A 26,309-nucleotide genomic window follows, 5' to 3' on the forward strand; every position below is an offset into this window, starting at 1 on the left:
TCGCCCGACAGGTCGGAACGCGTCCTGAGCGCGCCCTGAACGCACGTCACGTGACCCCGATCACCCGCGGGATCACGCCGCCTCGGAGGGAGGGAGACGGCGGTCGGGGGAGGGGGACGGGGCCCGTGGGACGGTAAGAAGACGTTTGTGGAGTATCAGCTAATCTCGTCCGATGCCCGTCTGTATAATCACCGGGAATCCCCCCTGATCCGCGTTCACCGAGCGCCGCTGACAGTCCCGGGGAAACAGAGCCGGGAGGAAGAGGAGAGGCCGTCTGTCGGCCCACCTGTCCCGGCGCGGGCCGCTGAACTGGGCCACACCGCACCCCGGGGGGGCCGGATGAGCCCCCCTGATGAGAACGTGGACGGAGGCGATCTTATTACTGGCTCGTGTGCTGCTAGGGCAACGCTGGCTGTTGAAAACACACCGTCGGACCGGGATGCAACACATATGTACAGATATAACCGGAATGCATTCTGTGAGGGGGGCTTTAGCTGGTGCCATGGGGGCGTGACGTGCTGGCGATCGGCTCCCTAGTAACAGGATGACTTCTAGGTTTGCTTCATGGAACTTCATTAGAAGACGGTGGAGTGATTGTTTAATTCATTCTGCTGCACGCTTCACTTCATGAGCTGAGACTGTGGAGTCGACTGTGCATCACCAGACGTTACTTTAATTTCTAGGTTGACCCGATCCAACTCTGCAGTGCCAATCTCCTTCCATTACCACCACCACCACCTCCCACCACCACCAGTACCACGGATGCTCCCCACCCTTCCTGCCACAGGAAGCACATGTTATGGGATCTCTCTCCCTCTCTCAGCCTCTCTCTCTCCCTCTCTCCCCCACTCTCTCTCACACCATGTTAGAAATTCCATACAGCAATATCCACAGTCCCTCAGCCTGGGGGCCACACACACACACACACACACACACACACACACACACACACACACACACACACACACACACACACACACACACACACACACACACACACACACACACACACACACACACACACACACACACACACCTAAAGACAGTCTTTGAAGTGGGTGTTGTTGTTTCTTTACATTGCGGCCAATCTGACAGCAATGATTTCACTCCAGGAAGCGGCTCTGATTGAATTGACAGAGCTATGCAAATACATAAAGAGCCCAGTGTTTGGATTAATGTCAAATCATAACACATGCTTCAACACGTCGGGAGGCAGCTATTCAGAACACAAACGCACAACGTGGGACACTGGCGTGCGTGGGGAGGTGGCGGCATGATAAGACACGGTCATGACAGAATCCAGCTGAACTGGTTCTCTGAGCGATCAGCCCGGTGCCTCAGGTGTGGAACCGTCTGAACTCAGGGGACCGTTTCAAAGGAGGTGCACACAGAGTTATATTTGAACAGAAGCATTGATGATTGATAGTCAGAGATATTTCAACAGATCTATCGAGCCTCTATCATGTATGTATCAAATCATCGATTCTCCTTTTCCATTTAATTCCGATGAGAACCTGCTCAAACTTTGTGCGAGCTCCGTTCTCCATGAAGAAAACCTCTTCATTCCTGCATTCCAGACAGGAAGAGGGTCAGTAATTCCTGCACCACTTAGCATTCCTGGTGATGTGTATATGAGCACTTTACGATTGCGAGCTGTCGACCCCCCAGCACCGAAATTTCCCAAAATGTACAATCATGGAGTCACACACCTTTAAAAAGGTAAAGCCCAATGAGCAGAAAGATGACACCAGCTGGGGACGGTAAAACAGAAGCCCCTCATTTAATCCATCATCTAATGCGACACTAATCACAGCAAACAAGTTATCCGAGCGGATTAACACAAGGTTTGACTTTGGTGAGTGCTTTGTTCAAGAGGTAGGGCAGGTCGTCTGGAAACCCGAAGGTTGCTGGTTCAATCTCTGGCGGTTCCTTCTATCTGAATGTCGAGGTGTGTGGGTAAGGCTGTATGAATGCGTGTTTAAAGGGCGACCGTGAGGCGCCGATTGTAAAGCGCTCTGAGCGTCCACAGGTCAGAGAAGCGTGACATTAATGCAGCTCATTGACCGGAGCCGGGGTACAGATCGATCCAGGCCCTGATCAATAGGAAGCTTCTGGAAGCCCCAGGGAGGGGGTGGAGGCTGGGAGGGGGGGGGGGGGGGGGCTGATGGCTCGGGGAGGTTGTGGAGAAGCACTAACAGGATATTAAGTGAGGTCAGGGATCCCCGACACTTTATCTCCCAGAGATAAAGTGTACGCCACAGGTCTGAAGCGATACCACTGGGGGGGGGGGGGGGGGGGGCTGTGCTCGGGGGGGGGGATGATGAATCACGCGCCGTTCACAGCGACGCGTGGCAGAGGACATAAACAGAGCACGCTCGCATGACTCCTCGCAAGATCAGTTCCAGAGCCCCCCCCCTTGGGTCGTGCTGCAGTGTGTGTGTTGGAAGCCCCCCCCCCCCCCCCCCCCCCCCCCCCCATCCATAAACAGCAGAGAGCCGTGTCTTTATTTACCCTAGAGAGCGCTCTCTCTCTCTCTCTCTCTCTCTCCCCCTCTCCCTCTCTCTCCCTCTTTCTCTCTCCCTCTCCCTCTCCCTCTCTCTCCCTCTCCCTCTCCCTCTTTCTCCATCTCTCTCTCTCGACCTCAAACTGAGAGCAAAAAAAGAACAAGCCCAGCTCCTAGGAGACACTGTGGCCCCTCTGCACACACCGGGCCATCCTGACACAGACAGAAATACAAAGACGGACAGACAGAAGGACAGAGCCAGACGGACAGACGACAGACAGAACGCAGACAGCCACAAACGGACAGACTGACAGCCACCCAACCCTGACCACTGCCGTTATACCGTGTGTCTCCTGCGTTGAGTTCCTCTCGATGTACATGCGTGCGGTTCTTCTCGGTCTCTCTGGACGCTAACATTGCTGAGGCGTTAGAAGGAGGAGCAGGGGGGGGGGGGGGGGGGGGGAGCTCATTCTCAGATCCTAACAGAGCTCAGTTGTTGCCCGCGGGCTTGAAGGGGACAATGTGCCACTGTCACCCGAGAGACCAGGAGAAAGAAAACTGATCCATTGTTGGCGTTGAGAACTTTGCATGCATCTCTTCTTGAATGGGCTACGAATCATCAATAGGCAGGTTCTGAGAGACGGGCCTCTGCGTCACCCTGAGTAGGATTTACACACAGAAATACCTTGGAAGTTAAGGGGAAAAAGACCCTATGAGGAGAAACACCTTCTAGACTGATGATAACTCAACTCATTCACTAAACTCTCCGCAGACCTACAGCTGATCCAAACACCAGCCCCCTGGAGGGTAACCCCCAACCCGGCCTGGGAACAGCCCCCCCTGCAAAGGGCCCTCTCCTCCTCCCCCTCCTCCCCCCACTACCTCCTCCCTCCCACCTCTTCCCAGGCCGACAGCGTCTGAGGAATGCCAGCTATGCGGCCGTGCTCAGTGGAGAAGATGTTAGTTGATCCCCCCGGGCTGTGGCAGGTTACACACACACACACACACACACACACACACACACACACACACACACACACACACACACACTGACAACTGCACCAACACACACACACCTAACCACACTAACATACACACACACACACAAGCTCCGACACATACATCTACACATTCCAAAAAATGCACTATCACACTGCCACATACACACAAACTGAGAACTGCACCAACACATACAAACAAACATACACACGCATACAGCAACAGAGAGCCACACATCCAGCGATACAAACGATTACAAATGCACCACCCCCACCAATGAGGTCCTGATTCCCAGTTCATTAAGACCCCAGTAGGGAGTCAGGCCCGGGGCTCACACACACACACACACACACACACACACACACACACACACACACACACACACACACACACACACACACACACACACACACACACACACACACACACACACACACACACACACACACACACACACACACACAGTACAGTTTCTGTGCAAATTCCAGATGATTGATATGATCATTGTTATGATTTGCGAACAGGAGGTTTGATAACTGGAATGTGGCTACGCTACGTAGCTCCCCGCACGCCTCATACTGACCCTTATTACTCAACCCAGAACAGATAAACAGTGGAGGAATAACATTTCCTTTCCGAGAAATAACACGGACATTAGCCTTGGCATGGGCTCCCCGCCCGAGTACTGAAAAGAAAAGAATAATCCGCCGGGCCTTCATGAACACGTTGAGTCCGCACGCCTTCCCTCGCCGGGGCTCACTGTGACTCAGTCTAACCCGCGCTCCGGGAAGCCAGGCCTTTGTGTGCCGCTAGTCATCCCTAATCCGTCCTGTGTCGCAACACTTCCGGCAGGGCACTGACCCCGGGACGGGCCGCGCGCCGGACCGAATGGGAGGCGTCAGCGGTCGGACCAGCCGGTCAGCAGAGAGGGCGGCTTTGTGGGAGAGCGAGGCAGAGGACGGGATGTGACAGAGCTCCTCACAGCAGATTAACCCACTGGGGTGGGAGCGCCCGGACGCCTGCTGGGGGAAACCCGGGCCTCGTGACCAGAGACTCTGCAGAGCGACTACGACAGGCCAGACCAGACACGAGCTTCTCTCCAGAGGGCAAAGTAGAAGCCAGCTGGGGGAGACGCTGAAGTTCCAGTGATCGATTTGTGATTAATAACTGTAATGGTTTCATTGATCATCCATATGTTGTGGCGGAGGACGTTCATGCACTCATCCTGTAGATGGGGTGCGTGGTCATTTCCGTGCGTTATTAATTGATGATGATACAATCACTTTGATGGGTGCTGTCTTTTCTCATCCAAAGGATGGAACTTGAAGGACGATTGGTAATGATGTTGACTGTAAATCGTTGGCGTCACTCATGAATTTGAAATTGAAGTTTCAGCTGTTGACGGATATGATCAAGGGATAACATCCATCAACAGCTAGGTATCAGATTCTACATTTGGCTAGGTCTCTTTAACTGTATAGGCGCAACAAAGATTCACATCGGTTCGAAGGAATACCGTAGCCTCCAACTTTCTGTTTGACGCCATGCATCAACTCGACCACGGTTACACCCCGGTTGGCCCCGTTACCCCCCGGTTACCGCCCCGTTACCCCCCGGTTACCACTAGAACACGATCATCGGTCACCAGCAGGGAAGGATTTGGAAAGGGAAGTTTTGCATTGATAAAACAATCACTGGGGGAACGAAAGGATCAATGAACCCTCCAGGAACACCCAACGTAGCTCAATGAAACCTCGGCCACTGGTCCGATCGGCCACTGGTCCGACCGGCCACTGGTTGCACGCGGCCAGGCGGGTCACGTCTCCCCGCGTGGCCTAGCGCTGCTGTTCAGGGGGTAATCCCAGGGGCTTACTCCTCACGTGAGCAGTGTGTGGCTGGCGGACTGACCCAGTCAGTCCAGGCTGCAGCCACTTCAAAGTCTCCGGCACTGGTTCAGTGCCCAGTGGAGCATAACAACCCAGTTGAGCTGCTGGGCGACGGTGAGGGGGTCCTGCCTCTCCGTCTCGACCCCCTTTTGTTGACCTTTTTAGAGGCGCTGTGTGTCATGTGACCCACTGCCTGTAGGGGAGGGGGGCTGTAGTGAGGGGTGCTGTCGGGGAGGGGGGCTAGTTGTAGTAGGGGGGTGCTGGTTGTGGTAGTGGGGTGCAACCATGAACGTCAGCAGACGCATCGTAAGATGACTGGAGACGCACAGCCATGCTAACTTGTAGAGTGCGTGGAGCCAGCGATAAACGTGCTTTAAGTATTCGACAAAGGGTCCGTCTTCAGATATAGAACGCCCCGACTCCCCAGAGGGAGGAAGTGATGAGGGTTTGGACGTCTAAAGATGTTCACCTGATGAGGTTTAACATCTCCTCTTTATAGCGACGGGTTTATGTTACATACAGGAGACCTCCATGTGATCCTCACAGATCAATCCACAGACGAGTTCAGGGACAGGAGAGAGATACAGAAAGGTAACTCAACTAATAATACGCCAACTCTGTTCCCATTGGCTCAGCCGGGTAAGAACACATGAGAGCTGATGATGATACGTGTGTGTGTGTGTGTGTGTGTGTGTGTGTGTGTGTGTGTGTGTGTGTGTGTGTGTGTGTGTGTGTGTGTGTGTGTGTGTGTGTGTGTGTGTGTGTGTGGGGGGGGGGGGGGGGTGTGCGTGAGTGTGACATCACAGCTTGAGGAGCAGGCATCTGATGTTAATATAGTGAGGGGACCCTGAAATCCCGCGTCTGTATGTGAGGGGACCCTGAAATCCCGCGGGATCGGGCAGTGTGTGTGAGTGGGGGACGGAGGGTGTGAGGTCTGACTCCGTCAGGTCGGCTGTTTATGTGCAGCAAAGGCGGGCATCGGCGATGTTAAACAAACGGGCGGGCCCCGTAGCACGGACCACCCAGCCTCTCCGTCCAATCACAGCCCTTCCAGGCTGTGATTGGACCAGAGGATCGCCGGAGACTTAGCACCTCAGTGCTACCAAATGCTTTGTGTCTCCACTGGACCACACACACACACACACACACACACACACACACACACACACACACACACACACACACACACACACACACACACACACACACACACACACACACACACACACACACACACACACACACACACACACGTAGGCATGTATAAACACTTCTATTCCATACCAGATTTAGCCGGTGCTATATCTGGTTTGGAGTCAGGAGAAATGTCACAAGTATAAAGACAGGCTATATCTTCTGAGATGGGGGGGGGGGTGGAAAGATTCCTGCACTTGTTCACAGGAAGACCCCCCCTGGCTAAGCAGCCTCCTCTGTTATGGTTACACCCCCCAGACCCCCTCCCCCCCAGACCCCCCATCTCCATTCCCCCCCGTGTCCCCAAACAAGTCTGGGACTGAAGACACACCGCAGTGGGGGTGGATCCAAACCACAGCACCACCAATACACACCAGCACAACCAGTACAGGAAACACACTGGTGTCTGGGACCACTGGTGCCCTGGGGGGGGGGGGGGGATCTATAAAGGGACATCCTGCTGTGACGAGGGGGGGGGGGGGGGGGGGCGCTCTGGGCAGGAGTTCAGGGCTGTTCAACGAACGGCTTGATGGACGGACGTCCGACAGGAGGACAGGAGGGAGACAGGAGGGAGACAGGAGGGAGACAGGAGGGAGACAGGAGGGAGACAGGAGGACAGGAGGGAGACAGGAGGGAGACAGGAGGGAGGAGGAGGGAGACAGGAGGGAGACAGGAGGGAGACAGGAGGGAGGAGGAGGGAGACAGGAGGGAGACAGGAGGGAGACAGGAGGGAGGAGGAGGGAGACAGGAGGGAGACAGGAGGGAGACAGGAGGGAGACAGGAGGACAGGAGGGAGACAGGAGGGAGACAGGAGGGAGACAGGAGGGTGACAGGAGGGAGACAGGAGGGAGACAGGAGGGAGACAGGAGGAGGTTCTGGAAGGTTGTGTATAAGCTAGACTGCTTCTGGATCAAATAATACCGGAAGGAAATAAGTACTTTCATAATGGAACAGTTATGTAATGAATAAATATTTCAAATTGTCGTCCTAGCTGTGGACAAGAAACAAACCCGAAAGAAGAAAACAAATATGGATGTGTGTGCAAACGAGGCTATTGTCGTGTTTGAACTGTGTGCTGCAGATGTTAGACTGGACCGATGTGTACAAAGAAAAATAAGTTGTGAAATATGAAAAACTTTCTTTGCTTTGATCTCATATTTTGTTATTGGTTTTGCAGCAAAACCATAAATGACTAGATTCTCTTGAATTTGGAAAGTAAACTGATTCGTCTTCAAATTCCTCCAATTGGATTTAAATGACGTTTCCATCCAGACCACCGAGCTCACCACCCCCGGGCCTGGAGCCCAACGGAGGGCTGAACCATTTGGGGAAATAATCTAATTGTGATTATTTTGACCAATATTGCGATTGCGATTTAATGTATAATTGATTAAGTTCCTTATGTTGTGTATTATTCACTAAAAAAGAAATAAATCATTCTTTAGGATGACCAACACAACATTGGAATCAGTCAACATAAAAACTGCTCTTTCCTTCAGGCCAGGTCTTTATATTATATATTATAAGTTTATAATAATTTATATTATAAACTTCTTTATTTAACTATTGAATTGTAAAATAAAAATAAATGAATCGTACTGATTTCCAGTCAGTAACGGTAACAAATCACTTCTTTTTTTCAAATCGCAGCCTTTGCGATTTGCATACCGCGTTCTATTACATCGCGATTTTGATTTGAATTAGATTCATCGTTCAGCCGTAGCCCAAAGCCGGCCGGCCGTGAGGTCACCCACCCGCTCTCCTCTCCCCCGTCCACTGGACACCCCCGCAGGCTGATGGAGATGTGAGGTCACCCACCCGCTCTCCTCTCCCCCGTCCACTGGACACCCCCGCAGGCTGATGGAGATATAACGAGGTAACGGCTTTGGCCTGGGACCATCCTCTCACTCGTTGACTAACAGCCATGTTGGAATTTCTGTGTCTACGGACTTTACTGACAAATCTTGTTGCAATTACTGCATCCATTACTCCACCCTACCCGGTTTTAAGCAGACAGGCTTGATCGTTTCTCATTTGTTGTTGACATGGTTTTGGTAGTTTTGGGTCTTGAAGCCCCTCGCTCTGCCAGCCCTGCCTCACTAATGCCTTTGCGGTTGTCTGGGTTGGGAACAAGATGCTTCATACGCGGACGTAGACAGAGTTTATGCCAAGGGCCTACTTTGACTCTTTTACGCAGTAACAGTTACTTTGAAAGATGCCCAAATTAAAAACTAGAAAGACATCAACTTGACGACAACAACTGAAAGGAAAGAAGCCCAGACTGGGAGAAAGATTGATTATCCGAGGGAGATATCTCCTGGTGCCAGCTGTATGCCTTGCGGACGGCTTGGAATGCCATGACAACAACCTTCACGAGGAACAGGTGCCAAAGCAACAGAACCCGTCGTTCATGCGGCGGGTTCCTGGGTCCTTGTGTAACCGTATAGGGGCGCCGGACTCTTGTTCTCTCTTGACTTCCTGGAAGGTTTACCGGTTCGCTGGAGAGAGCCTTGTCCCCAGAAGATTAAGTTGCCAGAAAGCAGTCTCTCTAATGGTTGCAATGGTTACTAGAAGGTGCTCATGCATTATTGACCCCGCCACAGAACTCATCAGGTTGACTGTCCTTACATCTCCCCCCCCCCCCCCAACCCTCACTCTGTAGGTCTGTGCAGGGGGGGAGAAGGGGGGGGTCCATTTACCAATGCACTCAATGCAGGTCTTTTTCAACGTGCGAACAGATGATTTTATGTCCCTAGAGACGGCGGAGAGACAGATGAACAGAGACGACGGTCAACGACGTGTAAGGAGAACCTCGAGAGAGGCAGAACCGGAGCCATATAGGGAGCCGTGCCGGCGGGGATCAGTTACAGAGACGGGGGTTCACAGAGCAGAGAGAGAGAGGGGGGTGTCTGACCTCTCAACGGGACCGCCCCTGTCAGACTGACAGGCTGTGTCCGACAGAAGGACAGACGATGGTTCGGTAAACCACCGCCGTTGTTTTGACCTCTTCAAAGGGGGGAGACACAATCTGTATATTTTGTGCTTATGTTTTATATTCATCATGAAAAGTAGAAAGCATATGGATTCATTAGAATATCAACATCAACAAACAGCTCCACCAAATCCAATGATAGCACTGTTGTGGATGTGGTCTTCAGGGAGGGATAAGCTCGTATATTCAGAGCATGTCATTTAGGCGGCGATTCTCCCAAAAGGGTGTGGTAGATAAAGCATAAATAATGGTTTATGTGTTGACCAAACACAACCACCGTTAAACTTTAATGGATCAAAGTCCACGTGTACTCTGTCGTTAGAGATAAGTAGCAGACTTAGGGAACCTAGTCATCACAAAACTAGATAGACACTACTGGAGGACTAGATGGCGGCTCAGTGAGGCCACTTGAGGTAACGGCTGATAAGAACATCTGATTTCAGAGAAGCGTCTCTGTAGGCACGACAGGGCTCAGTGTGGCTGTGACCTGAAAACGACCGGGGACTCCCGTTTTCGGAGAGCAGACATTTGGAGACGGAAAGCAAAAGCAAAAGCAAGTGGAGCTGATAAGGCGCACGGAGGGTCGCGGGTCCACGGTGACGGAGGGTGTGCTGTTGACTCATGAGGAACAACACAAGGTGCGCTTTGTTCTCTAAGCCTGACAGCTCCATGAAGGACCTGCTTCCTGGATCCTCCTGGAAGCAGGAGACCAGGCACTATGGAGAGGGTGGTGAACTTGGACCAGAGCTTCAGGAGTTTCACCATCAGGCGTGGGAACGGAGTCGCTCGGAAATGTAGGTGTTCCAGATCAAACAACACACACACACACACACACACACACACACACACACACACACACACACACACACACACACACACACACACACACACACACACACACACACACACACACACACACACACACACACACACACACACACACGTAATATTATCATGGATACCTAGTTTGCTATAAATAAATACTGATGTCTCAGCGTTTATTACACATTGCCGGAGCAAAAGGAGGAAAGAAACACCATACTTGTGATGTACACATAGCCAGAGACAGTCAGCTGTGGACTAGCTGAGAACTGCTAACAACGTTAGCGGCTCCCGGGCTACATAATGATACCCATCTGCCTCACAGTTGGACCAATCACAACCAACCGCTGTCCTCTTACATCACCCTTAGTGGGCTGGAGAGGCTGAGTGTGTGTGTGTGTGTGTGTGTGTGTGTGTGTGTGTGTGTGTGCGTGCGTGCGCGTGTGTGTGTGTGTGTGTCAGCGTGAGGGTCAGTGTATCTGTATTGATTTAAATTGCATAACAGCCTCGCTGCTGCGTCATATACTTATCCAATCAAGCGAATGTTTTCCCCCCAGTTTGGTAGCTCACCAGCGGACGGGTGAGGAGACGTGTTGAGAGAAGGGAGTGATCGCGTTGGGTTCATTTTGTGATCCGACGGGGCGATGGCCCCGCTGATGAGGAGGGGGAATGTGGTGGGATCTCCCAGCGGAGGAGACGGACGTTATCAGGGCTAATGGTATTCAAGAGCGCACCGCAGGCCGGAGGAACACAGAGTGTGTCAGCTGTGCCCAGTGCCCACTGTCACCCCCCGCTTTACTCAGCACCACCACAATAAACAAATGGCTCTCGCCTTCACAATAAAAGCACAGCGTTGGGATAACCTTTGGAAAGCATCTCAGAGCAGAGCACTTGACTCGCGCTCTGAAGTCCCTGTGGAGGATATCAGCCCTGGTGTCAGTGAGTGTTTGATTTGGCATTTAAAAAGAATAACGTGTTTCTATAGCCGTTTGAGAGCTGGGGGAGAGGGGGCCAGAACAGGCAACACACACACACACAATAGGCGCACAATTGTGCTCCAGTGTAAACGGAACGCACAAATTATCGAGCGATGGAGGAGGGGGCAACAATCCTGGCTCTATGTCACAAGTTATGTACATGTTTTCACGGTGGAATTCCTTATGAAAGTGTGTGGACGGACTCTCTGTGTCACAATCCCAATCCTGTCCTGCTGAGGAGCTTCTCTGAGCTCAGCCACCACAGCTCGGCCTGCTGCACCCGACGACTCAGGCAATTTAGCAAATAGGCATTGTGCCGTTTCCAGGAAGGGGATCCATACGTATGAAATATATATCCAAACACACACACTGTGGATACATTACAGTTTGGTTCCTTTCACTTCTAAACAAGTCCAAGCACTCTCACCCAAACAATTCTGGATCCGTTTTCTTTTCTCTCTCTCTCACTCTCTCTCCCCTGATGCCTCTGGCTCTGTTTCTGGGACCCCACAAGACAGAGAATGAATAAATAATCTGAAGGTGTGGTCCTGAGTCTGCGATCCGTACGAGGGATTCCATTTCTCTGACAGAGAGCCTGGATGGTGTCCGGTTCCGTTACCTAGCAACCCCAGGAAAGTTGTACACCAAGCAGACCCAACATCCAACCAAACACTGATCACAACATGGCAACAGACCAGCACTACTCTCCTTCAGAGAGTTTTTTTTTTACAGGATGGACACGTATTAGGCAATGCGTTGTCTGTGTCCTGGACGCAAAACATATACAGTGAAGGGAACTGCATGTCGAGTTCTTCAATGCTTAGTGCCTGGAGACTTAGTTAACTATGGCATTGGTTGGTGCGTTAAAGCGCACGACTAGGAGAAGGCCATTCACGTTTCAAGTTAGTGATGTTGATAAGAACAGGATCAGCCGCATGATTTACACAAATAAATAAAAAACAATAAAACGAAACTCATTCTTCATACAACATAAGCAGCTGTTGTGAATTGACAAAAAATTATCAATTTGCCATAAACAGGCTGCTCGGATGTGCACGTTTTAAGAACGTTGACGGTGGGTAAATGTTGCCCACGTGTTTATTATTCATACAAAACACACATACACGTTGAAGTCCTGCACGGGAGGGGAGGGGATGGGGTCTCAACTCCAGGAGAGGAAGTTCGTGTTGGGTTGCTTTCTTTGGAGGAGAAGCGGGCTGCACCTTCCTGTGCCTCGGGGGGAACCGTGGAACAGCATACATTCGAAAGACAAGGAGAGGATCGGGGTTCTTGGGTACTTACCACCAGGACGGATGTCCTCACCACCTCCGAGACGCTCTGCCTCAGCTCAGCGGCCGTGCCAGGCTTGCCCAGCCCCCGCGTAAACTTCCTCGTCTCGGGCTGAGTTGGGGTGGCCATCGTTGCGCATCCAGCTCTCATTAATGAGGGCAGAACTGACAATGTTTACCGGAGTTCGCTCAAAAAAGTGAATTAATCAACCGGTTTATCCGCTTCTCTGATCCCGCTACAGCGCACCACGAGTCTGGAGCCGGAGCATGTTGTAATTCAGCAGTAGGCCTACCTCCCGAGCTCATGCTGTGACTTTGGGTTGGTTTACATCCGTTCCAGGGTACTTCTCCACCTAGGTATTGTTGACATGGTAATCCCCATACTTTCTGTATGTACTTCGCCGCTCTGTGAACGCGGTCGGTTTATTCCCAGCCCTGCGCCACACAGAAGGCGTAATCCCGTCGGCCATACGTGGCCCCTCCCCTCTCCGGTCGAAGCCCCGCCCACCGCGGTTTATCACTCACCTCGTTCGGACTTTGCGCAGCTTTGATCCTGCCCGCTTCAGACAGGACTTGTATATCGGTTTGGTTTACTATTACTGTGTAGGATGAATATTTATTTAATCTAACGAGGCCTGTGGTTCGGCTGTGGAGACTAATGTGCACGCGTCACCAAATGATGCAATCTTTAGGACAATGTAACTATGAAACATCATGGATATCATGATTAAATTAAATGGATATTGTATTCACCGTTGTTACTGTGCAGTAATTTTATAATTTACGAGATTATCAAGCCAAACTTTACGTTCACACTCGATCATATCGGATTTCTGGCAGAAGTGTGCGTTTGATTTCGTCTCAGATGACTGGTTCAGAGGAACAGCCGTGGGTCATTACGGTGAGGCCCTGCGTTCACACGCCCGGGCTGAAGCCATCAGAGCCTGGCCGTTCTCACACCTGGAGCAGTGACGCCACCTGGAGGAATGCGCCAAAATTCTACATCCCTCAAAAAAATGGAAGAAAATCTTTAATAATTGCTGAGAATAATTGGATTTATGTAGAAAAAGACCAACAGGCAGATGAAGAGAAATGTGTAATTTAACCGTGGCTGGCAAACTGTGATGAAATAAACTCGGCACACAATAGTCATGGGGTCAAATGAATGCATGCATGAATTTAGTGAAATAGAGCGAGCACATTCACAAGCCGGATAAGAAATGACAATCATTTTCATCTAGCCTACTGCAGTGATTCAAATTTGATGTTTATTGATGAACGGTAGCAACCAGTTTATCATCTTTATTCTATTACGAAATGTTGTCAAGTTATCTTAAAATGGATGCCTTGTATTTTGGGTTGTAGCCTGAGGCTGTGTTTTGGATCCTTCTGTGTTAGCGGCCAACACTAAATTGGATTAAATTTGTTTAGTGAAAATAATTTGAATAATGTAACATGTTGTGTACATATTTGTTGACCACAAACAGTCGACACAAACCGAGTTCAAATGAGGTGTTTATTGCTTTCATTTCCAAAGAGCTCTCTGTTGTATGAAAAACAATTCCAAAGAACTGACGTTAACCATCTAAAATGCTACGCCGCAGTAACCCTGTTTTATGCATATTTCTGTCGAGTTCAGTTCCATAAAACATCTCTTCACACCAGCCATTCAACACAACGGTGTTTGGAACTGAAAGATAAACCTTTTATTTTTATTTTACACCATCATTAAAAGCTTTCCATTTCAATTTTCCTTCATACACAAATAATCAGTATCTCATATCTCCACCATACAGTCAACGTTAGATTACCTCTCAATACTTCATAAAAAAAAATCCATAGAATAAAAAGTATGCATACAACAAAGATCAGGAAATATGGTAAAAAAAAGAAGGATTTACTTGAAATGGAATAAGTGTAGATGTTAGCTACCCTGACTGCATTGCTACGCATCGTAGATTTAAAAAATACATCTAAATAGTTTTCAATTTTGTGATGGTGATTTGTTTGCGATTGACGTCACCATTTTGTTTTCTCACAAGAACACAATGCATCGTGCACCACTGAAACGAGGGCTCACGTCTGACATCAACTCACACAAGATGCACCTTTTCGTAGCAAAATAGAATTTGAAAGTGTTTGGCACTAGAGCTCTGGGATTCACCAAAGCACCTGTTTTCAAGAGATGAAAAAAGTACACAAAATCCTGATGACAGTGTCGTGATCGTAGTACCATTTTGGACCTATATCTATATATATATAGATATCGTTATTTTTTTTGGAAATATCTATCCACGTATACGTCTTGTCAAAACAACTCGATGAAAAGAAAAGAAATAAAGTAGAAACCAGAAAGATTGGTAGTGGTTCAGACCATTTAGAAAAACGGTATAAAATGAGGTCCTAAAAAAGAGGTTTCAGAGTTGAGTAAAAACGGCAAAGAAACACAGCCTCTGATGCCGTCTAAACCAGCGGACGTGTCACCATTAAAGCATCGAAAAGCACCACGTATGTCCCGGGACACGGCTGCTGTACAAAGGTCCCGGTACGAGTAGGAACTCAAAGCCGGGCGGGGGACACTGAGGGAATGTCTGGGGAGAAAAAAACATCTGAACTCAAATGTAGAACTTCAACCACCAGATAAAAACCCTGGCTTTGAGGAGTGGTTTGAGTGAGAGAGTGAGAGTGAGAGTGAGACAGAGAGAGGGTCAGAAACAGAGACAGAGCTAGAGAGAGAGAGACAGAGAGAAGGAGAGACAGAGAGAGAGAGACAGAGAGAGAGAAGGAGAGACAGAGAGAGAAAGAAAGAGAGAGAGAGAGAAGGAGAGACAGAGAGAGAGAGACAGAGCGAGAGCGAGAGAGAGAGAGACAGAGCGAGAGCGAGAGAGAGAGAGACAGAGCGAGAGCGAGAGCGAGAGACAGAGTGAGAGACAGAAAGACAGAGAGAGAAAGAGAGAGAGAGAGACAGAGAGAAGGAGAGACAGAGTGAGAGAGAGAGAGAGAGACAGAGCGAGAGCTAGAGCGAGAGCGAGAGCTAGAGAGAAAGACAGAAAGACAGAGAGAGAGAGACAGAAAGACAGAGAGAGAGAGAGACAGAAAGACAGAGAGAGAGAGAGACAGAAAGACAGAGAGAGAGAGAGACAGAAAGACGGAGAGAGAGGTGGTTTGGGGGTAGTGGGTTGGCTCAGTGAGGAATGGTCTCGTTCTTCCGGTTCTGGATCCGGGTTCTGCTGGAAGGAACGGTGGCGCTGCGGATGACCTCCATCCACCTGTGGACAACAGTCGGGCGTTAGTCTCTGGGCACGACCACCAGAACCCAAGAGGTCGCAACCGATACTGCAGAACCCAAGAGAACCCTATGAAACCAAACTGAATCTGACAGAACCCAAGAGAAGCCGATGGAACCCAGAGCCCAAAATAACTGAACAGAACCCAACGGAACCCCAAATAACTGAATAAAACCCAAAGGAACCCCAAATAACCCGAAAAAACTGAATAGAACCCAACGGAACCCCAAATAACCGTAAATAACTCAATAGAACCCTATGGAACCCTATTGAATCCAACTGAACCCCAACTAACCCAACAGAACCAAAGTGAACTCCCATAGCCCAATAGAACCATACAGAACCCATCGGGACCCAACTGAGCGCAGCAGAGAACCCAACCCTAACAGGACGGCCCTTGACGGGGCGAGCGGACGCACCTTTCGAAGGTGTACTCGCTCTCGGAGCGGAAGTAGTACACGTGGGACTTGAAGTGCAGCTTGAAGACGTAGTCCTTGTGGATGTTCTCCGCCTCGCTCGGCACCGTGACGGAGTATCCCAACAGGGGCAGGCTGGCCAGGGGGTAGTCGTCCTGGGAGAGAGAGAGAGTTCCACCGTCAGTACGGCCCGGGGATCACACCGGCCTCACACCGAGAAGAGCTCCCCCGTCTCAGAGAGAAGAGCTCCCCCGTCTCAGAGAGAAGAGCTCAACGGTCTCAGAGAGAAGAGCTCAACGGTCTCAGAGAGAAGAGCTCAACGGTCTCAGACAGAGAAGAGCTCAACGGTCTCACGCAGAGAAGAGCTCAACGGTCTCAGAGAGAAGAGCTCAACGGTCTCAGAGAGAAGAGCTCCACCGTCTCAGAGAGAAGAGCTCAACGGTCTCACACGAGAAGAGCTCCACCGTCTCAGAGAGAAGAGCTCAACGGTCTCAGAGAGAAGAGCTCCACCGTCTCAGAGAGAAGAGCTCTACGGTCTCACACCGAGAAGAGCTCCCCCGTCTCAGAGAGAAGAGCTCAACGGTCTCAGACAGAGAAGAGCTCAACGGTCTCACGCAGAGAAGAGCTCAACGGTCTCACGCAGAGAAGAGCTCAACGGTCTCAGAGAGAGAAGAGCTCAACGGTCTCAGAGAGAAGAGCTCAACGGTCTCACACAGAGAAGAGCTCAACGGTCTCAGAGAGAGAAGAGCTCAACGGTCTCAGAGAGAAGAGCTCAACGGTCTCAGACAGAGAAGAGCTCAACGGTCTCACGCAGAGAAGAGCTCAACGGTCTCACGCAGAGAAGAGCTCAACGGTCTCAGAGAGAGAAGAGCTCAACGGTCTCAGAGAGAGAAGAGCTCAACGGTCTCGGAGAGATGGGCTCAACGGTCTCAGACAGAGAAGAACTCAACGGTCTCACACAGAGAAGAACTCAACGGTCTCACACAGAGAAGAGCTCAACTGTCTCAGAGAGAAGAGCTCAACGGTCTCAGAGAGAGAAGAGCTCCACCGTCTCAGGCAGAGAAGAGCTCAACGGTCTCACACAGAGAAGAGCTCAACGGTCTCACACAGAGAAGAGCTCAACGGTCTCAGACAGAGAAGAGCTCAACGGTCTCACACAGAGAAGAGCTCAACGGTCTCACACAGAGAAGAGCTCAACGGTCTCAGAGAGAAGAGCTCAACGGTCTCACACAGAGAAGAGCTCAACGGTCTCGCACAGAGAAGAGCTCAACGGTCTCACACAGAGATGAGCTCCACCGTCTCGCCTTGCGTGGCTGCAGCCGGTGTGAGAATTTATATATAGTGTGATTGAAGGATCACTTTTGATGGGCTGTATGGTGTTGAGGAGGGTAAATGCGTGACTGTGTGTCTGAACCGGGGCTGAGACATCAACTGCTATCGTCTCTGAGTGCATCACGGTTAGAGAGCGCTGTGTGTGAGAACGCGTCCGTCCTTTGGACCGGGGACGGGGGTCCGGACAGAGAGAGGGGGTCCAGAGTTTAGAGGGTCATCACCTGGTGGGTCTTGTAGAAGAAGAGGCTGAAGTTGGTGAAGACCACCCACAGCTTCTGCCAGCCGTTGCTGTTCTTGAACTTCCTCAGGAGGTTCCCTGACAGCTGGTTCTGCAGAAGACACCGGGGCACGTCAGATTACACCATGTATGTTTGAAAAGCGTTCATCCAAACACTATCCCCTACATTGTAAAGTTCTAAGGCTCTATGCTAAGTCTCTCATGCATATGTTAAATGTTGTGTTTCCAAAATGGTGAGGTGTTTACAGTTACAGATACCCTTATGATGAACGGCTATAACCTTAATATAAAGTAAACACATATCATCTTGACACCATCATTGCTTTTACTGAAACCAACCCAAGTATTGATTTAAACCAATGGAGTCGTTCTATGAACGCAATTTTAAATAAACTGTTTTACAGCCCAGGAGCCAATCAAATGCCGTCTGCTACACAGTGGACCAATGCCTGCAGAGCTCTTATCTATAGAGTGGGCGGGGCCTGCGCTGCGGCTTTACCTCCAGGCTCCGGCAGGATTCCCTAAAGGAGAGGCTCTGAGCGCGGTACCAGCAGATCAAAGACACGGGCACGGGGCCCGAGGGCCCCACCGGGGGGACCCCACCCTCACTGTGCGGACTGGGGTCCCCTACCAGGGGGAGGGGGGGCGGGTGAGGGGGCCACACAGGGAGACACACACACACACACACAGGGAAACAAACACACACATATATATACACACAGAAAAACACATACAGGGAAACAAACACACACAAAGACACACAGGGAATCACACACACACACACACACACACACACACACACACACACACACACACACACACACACACACACACACACACACACACACACACACACACACACACACACACACAGAGAGAAACAAAAACACATATATATACACACAGGGAAACGCATACAGGGAAACACACACACACACACACACAGACAGGGAAACAGACACACACACACACAGACAGGGAAACAGACACACACACACACAGACAGGGAAACAGACACACACACAGACAGGGAAACAGACACACACAGACAGACGGACAGGGAGAGGGGCAGAGCGACAGAAGAAGAGAAGGAGGAAGGGAGGAGAGAGAAGAACACAGAGACTGAGTAGGTTCAACACGGCCATGCGGGCACCCCAGGGTGCTGTAGCACCCTGGGGTGCTAACGCGCGCCGCGGCGCCGGCCTGGGCTCCGGGCTGTGGACCGGAGGTTAGGGCCCCAGAGGGGGGGGGGGGGGGGGGGTCATCAGGACCAGTGGGGAGAACATCGGTTAGTGGGGAGGATGTCTGGAGCATCGTCCATACTGGTCTCTGTCGCTCTGCTCATCAGAGCGACTCAGATAGATGGAATCTGCCCAACAGACCAGTGGAGGGCGGGGACTGGTGCTGCCGGTCACTGGTCACACGCTGGGTACTGGGAGCCACTGGGGGGAGCGATGGGAACAGCACCCGCACGGAAATCATGATGTCATCTCAGACCTGATCATTTATCGAGTCATATTGACAAGTTGATTATGGAAGCAGATTTATATGCAACCATATACTAAATTCTGGATATATATATTCTATTTTTTTTAAAATCAAATTGTACTGCCTAAAAAAAAAGTTTGTAAGATATATTTATTCAGACCATGATCAGATCTGAACTTCATGGGCATGATGATAAGATTAGACAATGACAACATTCACCACTAGAGGGCACTGTTCCCACAGACAAGATCACCACCGTGGATTATAAACAAGGATACGCAACACGTCAGACACGGACACTCATATACGGACGAGAGAGGAGGCAGGAGGCGGCAGCGAGGGAGGAAGGAAGGAAGGAAGAAAGGAAGGAAAGAAGGAAGGAGGCAGGAGGCAGGAGGCGGGCAGTTAGGTGGTTCTGTGGTGGTACCTCCACAGCTAGGCTAAAGTCCAGCATGGACACGCTGGTGTTGCGGTGCCAGCACACGTGCACCGTGGTGTTAGCACGGTGGGGGGGCGGCTTCTCCGGGGGGCCGCGGGGCGCCGCCAAGTCGTCCTCAGACTCCGCCTCCGCCGACGAGTCCTCTGGGAATTCTGGGAAAGTCAGGTAAGGTTGAGCCGTTACAACCAGGGGAAGAGCTGACCTATGAACCCAGGCCATGTGGGTGCAAAGTAACTTGAGTGTTAAGAGACTTGGGGGCAAACTGACTTGGCTGCTAAGTGACTTGGGTGCTAAGTGACTTGGGTGCTAAGTGACTTTGGGTGTTAAGTGACTTTGGGTGCTAAGTGACTTGGCTGCTAAGTGACTTGGCTGCTAAGTGACTTGGGTGCTAAGTGACTTGGGTGCTAAGTGACTTGGGGGCTAAGTGACTTGGGGGCTAAGTGACTTTGGGTGTTAAGTGACTTTGGGTGCTAAGTGACTTGGCTGCTAAGTAACTTGGCTGCTAAGTGACTTGGCTGCTAAGTGACTTGGCTGCTAAGTGACTTGGGTGCTAAGTGACTTTGGGTGCTAAGTGACTTGGCTGCTAAGTGACTTGGGTGCTAAGTGACGTTGGGTGCTAAGTGACTTGGCTGCTAAGTGACTTGGGTGCTAAGTGACTTGGGGGCTAAGTGACTTGGGGGCTAAGTGACTTATGTGTTAAAAGACATGGGTGCCGAGACAGGAGAAGTCCAAGTTTTAATGTTGATCGTTTACTACCATTTACCGTTCGATACTCTTCAGAAGTCGTTCTGGTTTCACTCACAGTCTGTGGGATTGGCTGTTCAGCTCAATCCACCCGACCAACATAAAACCATGAAAATACGTATATATATATATATATAAAGATATATACATATATATACATACACTGTATAAATTCAGCAAAGATAAAATCTTTACGTATACAATCATAATGTCAGACAATTGGTGTACTATTCTTCTGATGTTTCTGGACGTCCCCGTTGGTGACACCTTGACGTATTGAGAGTCTTACTGTTGTCGACGCTGAGGACGTCTGAGGCCGGTCCGTTGCTGGTCTCGGCTGCCAGGTCGATCGCCATCTTAATGTCTTCCATCCACTTCTCCATCTCCGACAGGGAGCTGGGGGGATGGAGGGAACGTTAGGGCACGCACGCACGCACGCACGCACAATCTCAAAACACACACGCACAGCTCACGCACACAGTGTGCACACAAACGCACACATGTGTGAAAGCATCAGCATGCAACGCAGCACCCAGTGGTGACCTCGTCGTCGAGTGGGTGCGCCCTTGGCTCTGAGCAGCAATGGGAGTGAACGTTAACTTAATAAGAAAAATAAAATCCCCTCCGTTTCTTAAGACATTGTTGTTATCGTCTAGTAATGGGAATCGTTGAGCCCTCCCAGTGAGCAGGGTAAGTGAGGAGTGGGAGCTCTGGTGTTCAGCCTGGTTGCTCCGCTGTCCAGATGTGCGACCTCATCATGAACAGAACGACGACATCATGCTGCTACCTGGCGGCCACCACCACCGACTGCTGCTGACCAATCAGAGTGAAGGCGTTGGGCACGCCCCACTCGTCCTCGCTCTCCCTGATCTGGAGGAACACACAGAGGGTGGCACGAGTCAGAAGGCGGTGCACTTATAGTGCAACACTGTGGGTACAATGGGAAGGTTGATGGAAACGGAGGAGAAAAGAAGAGGGGACGATTTTTTAAACTAAACACATAAATTGTTCCCTGTCCCCCAGAAGTGTTGCAATGACCCACTTGACGTGATTGACAGGCAGGATTCCCGAGGCTAATCAGGGTAGCGATGCACTGATTGGTCGATCTAAGTAGTCTCCCAGAGAGGTGGTCTCGGAGGCATGCTCGCAACCGCGACTCATATTCTCACAGAGCGTTTCACTCACTCATAGCTAACAGACGGTTACGGAATTTGAGAAAAACGACACCCAAATTATAGCTCTTGAATACCGCCTAAAGTTCCTTTCGCCACATTGCAGATTAAGAGACAGAGTATTATTTTTTTTATACATTCACCATCGTGCTTGAGCAGCAGTTACCCTATTTAACCACCGGGGGTGAGGGCAGTCGCTTCAAAATCCATCCATTGCTGACATCATCATTACAGGTGGGCGTGTCCACTCAGATGTATATGTGTGTGTGTGTGTGTGTGTGTGTGTGTGTGTGTGTGTGTGTGTGTGTGTGCCTCTTACCGTCATGCCATGGAGTGGCAGCTGGCCGTGAACTTTGAACTGGTTGGTTGCCGTCATCCCACGACTCGTGTACAAAATGACATCATTGAACTGAGAGAGAGAGAGAGAGAGAGAGAGAGAGAGAGAGAGAGAGAGAGAGAGAGAGAGAGAGAGAGAGAGAGAGAGAGAGAGGAAACAGAGCGAGGTTGAGCCAGAGAGAGCGAGGTTGAGCCAGAGAGAGCGAGAGATTGAGCCAGAGAGAGCGAGAGATTGAGAGATTGAGAGAGCGAGAGAGCGAGAGGAGGGGAAGTGAATAAATGCGGTAATTCAAGTTGAGTGTCCTTTCAAAAAAAAGGCAAAAAATCCCTGCTGTTCATGAGTAATTTGACCCTGCTGAGGGAACGGCCAGAGAGACACTCCAGCGCCTCTCAGAGGAGCCGACGCTGGGCTCCTGCCAGCCTTAATGAACCGGGATCAAGTGGAGCATTAACAGGAGGGGACAGAGTGCTGAGAGCCACCATCATTCGTCACGTACAACCCCCCCCCCCCCCCACCACTGGCCAGGGTGACATCAGTCAGAAGTCTTAAGCCGTGTCTGGACAGCGCTGGTATGTCCCCGCTCTAATAACTCAATGATATTCAATTAAGATTAAACCAGGCATCCCAAGGATATTATGTGTGGGATGACTGTTGTTTACGGCCCAAAGGTTTTATAAAAGGTTTTAAATCAGACCGCCGTCAAAGATCAAACTCTGTCACCCCACGAGTCAGTGGCTCAACTCTGGGGACTGGCGGAGACGGATGTTATGAATAACATAACACTTCATGAAAATAAGAATTTAACATCACAACTACTTTATACCGAAAAACACACAATACTGATGAACATACCAAGAAAAACATGCGCTGCTGGAGGCCTTTTCCCGACAGCTTGCTGAGACAACCTAACCGGATGAACTCCTGGGGAAACACACAACACAGGTCACATGACACACAACATAGGTCACATGACACACAACACATGTCACACAGGTCACATCATGAGGGCCGTGAAGCCGTCGCGTTTGAGCGAGCGAGAGATCGAGATAGAGAGAGATGTAGAGATGTAGAGAGAGAGAGAGAGAGATGTAGAGAGAGAGAGAGAGATGTAGAGAGAGAGAGAGATGTAGAGAGAGAGAGAGAGATGTAGAGAGAGAGAGAGATGTAGAGAGAGAGAGAGAGAGATGTAGAGAGAGAGAGAGAGAGATGTAGAGAGAGAGAGAGAGATGTAGAGAGAGAGAGAGAGATGTAGAGAGAGAGATGTAGAGAGAGAGATGTAGAGAGAGAGATGTAGAGAGAGAGAGAGAGAGAGAGATGTAGAGAGAGAGAGAGAGAGATGTAGAGAGAGAGAGAGAGAGAGATGTAGAGAGAGAGAGAGAGAGAGATGTAGAGAGAGAGAGAGAGAGAGAGAGAGAGAGAGAGAGAGAGAGAGAGAGAGAGAGAGAGAGAGAGAGAGAGAGAGAGAGAGAGAGAGAGAGAGAGAGAGAGAGAGAGAGAGAGAGAGAGAGAGAGAGAGAGAGAGAGAGAGAGAGAGAGAGAGAGAGAGAAGGCATCGCAAGACGGCAAGATTTAGAAACCAAACACCCCCGCACCAACGTCCCCTCCCTCTCTACGTTTCTCCGCCTTTGGGAAATTGGGTTCTCACACCTTAGATTGACAGGCAAGATGTGTTCCCCGGACCAATCAGGAGAGAGATGCCCTTAATGGACAGAAGTGAGCCGGGAGCAGAACAAATGGAAGTGGTCTCATACAGGGGCCGGGGCAGTCGGCTGTAGCAGGTATTCTCACAGAGCGTTTCACTCACTCATAGCAGATGGAGGGCTGTAGCCTGACCAGATGACCCTGGGATAATAGTCCTAACGTCGTACAGCTGCTCTCTCTCACAGAACACTAGGAGACAGCCGAGCGTGACGGTGCTCTCTGAGCATGTGGATACGGCCTAATAAGGGCGTTAGGTGGAGTAAATGGCCTCTCCTCCACCCACCCGTCCAGGGATGACCAGGTTGTCGATGCCGATGAGGTCCTTCTTGAGCTCCAGGAGCTTCTGGAAGTTCTCCATCTTCAGCATGCTGCCCCTTAGCTGCTCCACCACCTCCGTCACGTCCGCGAGAGCCGCTTCACACCGACCAAGACAACAGACACGCACATGAAGTCACGTTGAACAGTACCATAGACGTTTACATTCGGGGTGTTTAGCAGACGCTTTTATCCATAGAGACTTACAACAAGTACATTTGTCAGAAGAAGGAGAAACAACAATATATCTCTGTCGGTACAGGGAGGATGTTCATAGAACCAAGTGCCGAGCACTAACCATCACTAGGTTAACCCATTCCCCGAACACAACAAGGAAGCTAGGATAAGATGCTACACATTGCTAAGTACTATTCTTAAGTTCCAGGAGGTACAACCTAAAGGAAGTGCGTATGAGGGGTGCAGGGGTGTAGGGGTGGCTCTGCAGAGTCCAGGTGAACTCTGAACATATACCAAAATACTCTGGTGGCTCTGGACTCCATCTCTAGCTCTGAAAATGTTTGCGTCCCCAATTTGACCTTTTGTGCCTCGGCTCCCACACACAGTGTTCACTCAGACGACCTGTTGTACCAGTGACCCGGTGGCCGCACAATAAGGGTCGAGTAGTGGTTTGCTCGTCGGTATGAATCATGAAGCAGTTGGCTAACACCACCTCAGCTCGTGAATGGGTGAATGAATGACAACACCTCTGTGTATGAATGGGTGAATGAATGACACCACCCCGGTGTATGAATGGGTGAATGAATGACAACACCTCTGTGTATGAATGGGTGAATGAATGACACCAACCCTGTGGATGAATGACACCACCTCTGTGTATGAATGGGTGAATGAATGACACCACCTCTGTATGAATGGGTGAATGAATGAAAACACCTCGGTGTATGAATGGGTGAATGTGCGCGGTTTATGACTCAAGCGGTTGGAGTGGTCACGGTTTAGAGGAGCACGATATAAACAGGGTCCATTCCCCTGTCATTCTTCTCTCAGTAGAACATTTAACGCTTGTACTTTACTTCTTACATAACCTGTTGTTTGTTTGGGGGAGCAAGGCTGAAGTAACTATCCTTATCTTTTCATGTACCTCTTATGGTTTAAACCCCAACAGTGACTTCTTCTATTTACAAACGCTTTGATGCACTGGAGCCATGCCGTTTGTCTGACTGTGAACCACGCTCTTACTTTGAAGCCCCCCCCCCCTACCTCGGCAGTCCCTGAAGTCCCCGTGCGTGGGCGGGTAGTGCTTGCAGAAGCGCTCCAGGATCTGCTTGTAGTGCGTGAGGCGGTGCAGCGGGCGCAGCAGGAACACGTTGAGGGGGACGTAGCACACCTTCTGCAGCTCAAAGTCCCGGCACACGTCCTGCAGCCGACGGGAGGCCCGGCACGCCTGGTCCAGATCCACCAGGGCCTCCGCCTGGCGCTGGAGGTTAGCTGTCAAGGGCTGGAAGGAGGGGGGGAGAGAGGGAGAGAGAGGGAGACAGAGACAGAGACAGAGACAGAGACAGAGACAGAGAGACGGAAAGAGAGAGAGACAGAGACAGAGACAGAGACAGAGACAGAGACAGAGTTATTTGCAGGGCTTAACGGTGCACATATCTAGTCTGCAGATGGGGACTGAACGTCACGTCATGGATATAAAGACATTGGTGGGATAGTTTCCAGGCTCTCCTCAATGAGACTTCAAAGATAAATAAAGGTGAAAGAAAATAAATAGTCCAGTGGCAAGGGTGTTGGTCTCCCTACCAAAGAAAGGCACTGGGTTCGATCCCTAACGTCCACAACCTGTCTGTTGAAGTCCTTCACCGTCCCCTACTACTGCTATTTAATAAACTCTACCTGACATCACGGGCAGGTCATTTTGGTTCCAAACATCTGCTCTATAAGTGAGCAGTGAAACATCTCAGAGGTTTCACCTTTAGCCCCTGGATGTTCTTCAGCATGACGTCTCCGATGTGCTGGTGCTCTCCTTTGATGTGGGCGTTGGACCGGCCCTCCCTGTAAAACGACCAGCGGAAATAGAACAGCTGTTATTCTGCATCCTCAACGCAACCGTCGGACAGACGAGCCTCCGTGTGTCCGAGGGAGGAAGCGTGTTAAACACATTGATGTGTCTGGACCTCATGGTGCTACACAGGAAACATGCTAATGACTTGGAATGTG

At 50.4% G+C, this 26,309-nt stretch overlaps 2 protein-coding genes across 5 annotated transcripts in view; both read right to left on the reverse strand.

Annotated features, from left to right (window-relative positions):
- Nucleotides 1-13,141, reverse strand: part of LOC130373081 (dedicator of cytokinesis protein 9-like) — a 94,360-nt gene extending 81,219 nt beyond the window's left edge. For all 4 annotated transcript variants that reach the window (XM_056579319.1, XM_056579316.1, XM_056579313.1 and 1 more), the window contains exon 1: nucleotides 12,676-13,141. In XM_056579319.1, coding sequence (XP_056435294.1) covers nucleotides 12,676-12,813 — 138 coding nt within the window. In that variant the 5' untranslated portion in view covers nucleotides 12,814-13,141. The remainder of the gene's footprint in view (nucleotides 1-12,675) is intronic.
- A 2,605-nt stretch (nucleotides 13,142-15,746) lies between these two features.
- The window catches only part of LOC130373084 (FERM, ARHGEF and pleckstrin domain-containing protein 1-like), a 66,357-nt gene continuing 55,794 nt past the window's right edge, over nucleotides 15,747-26,309 (reverse strand). Inside the window, exons 17-27 of the mRNA XM_056579322.1 lie at nucleotides 26,063-26,144; nucleotides 25,353-25,590; nucleotides 24,100-24,230; nucleotides 22,968-23,036; nucleotides 22,098-22,187; nucleotides 21,394-21,476; nucleotides 20,896-21,002; nucleotides 19,851-20,014; nucleotides 17,919-18,026; nucleotides 16,369-16,520; nucleotides 15,747-15,931 (exon numbers count right to left, since the gene is read on the reverse strand). Coding sequence (XP_056435297.1) covers nucleotides 15,847-15,931; nucleotides 16,369-16,520; nucleotides 17,919-18,026; nucleotides 19,851-20,014; nucleotides 20,896-21,002; nucleotides 21,394-21,476; nucleotides 22,098-22,187; nucleotides 22,968-23,036; nucleotides 24,100-24,230; nucleotides 25,353-25,590; nucleotides 26,063-26,144 — 1,309 coding nt within the window. The 3' untranslated portion in view covers nucleotides 15,747-15,846. The remainder of the gene's footprint in view (nucleotides 15,932-16,368; nucleotides 16,521-17,918; nucleotides 18,027-19,850; nucleotides 20,015-20,895; nucleotides 21,003-21,393; nucleotides 21,477-22,097; nucleotides 22,188-22,967; nucleotides 23,037-24,099; nucleotides 24,231-25,352; nucleotides 25,591-26,062; nucleotides 26,145-26,309) is intronic.

This window comes from Gadus chalcogrammus, chromosome 20, assembly GCF_026213295.1.
Source record: "Gadus chalcogrammus isolate NIFS_2021 chromosome 20, NIFS_Gcha_1.0, whole genome shotgun sequence".
Lineage (NCBI taxonomy): Eukaryota > Metazoa > Chordata > Actinopteri > Gadiformes > Gadidae > Gadus > Gadus chalcogrammus.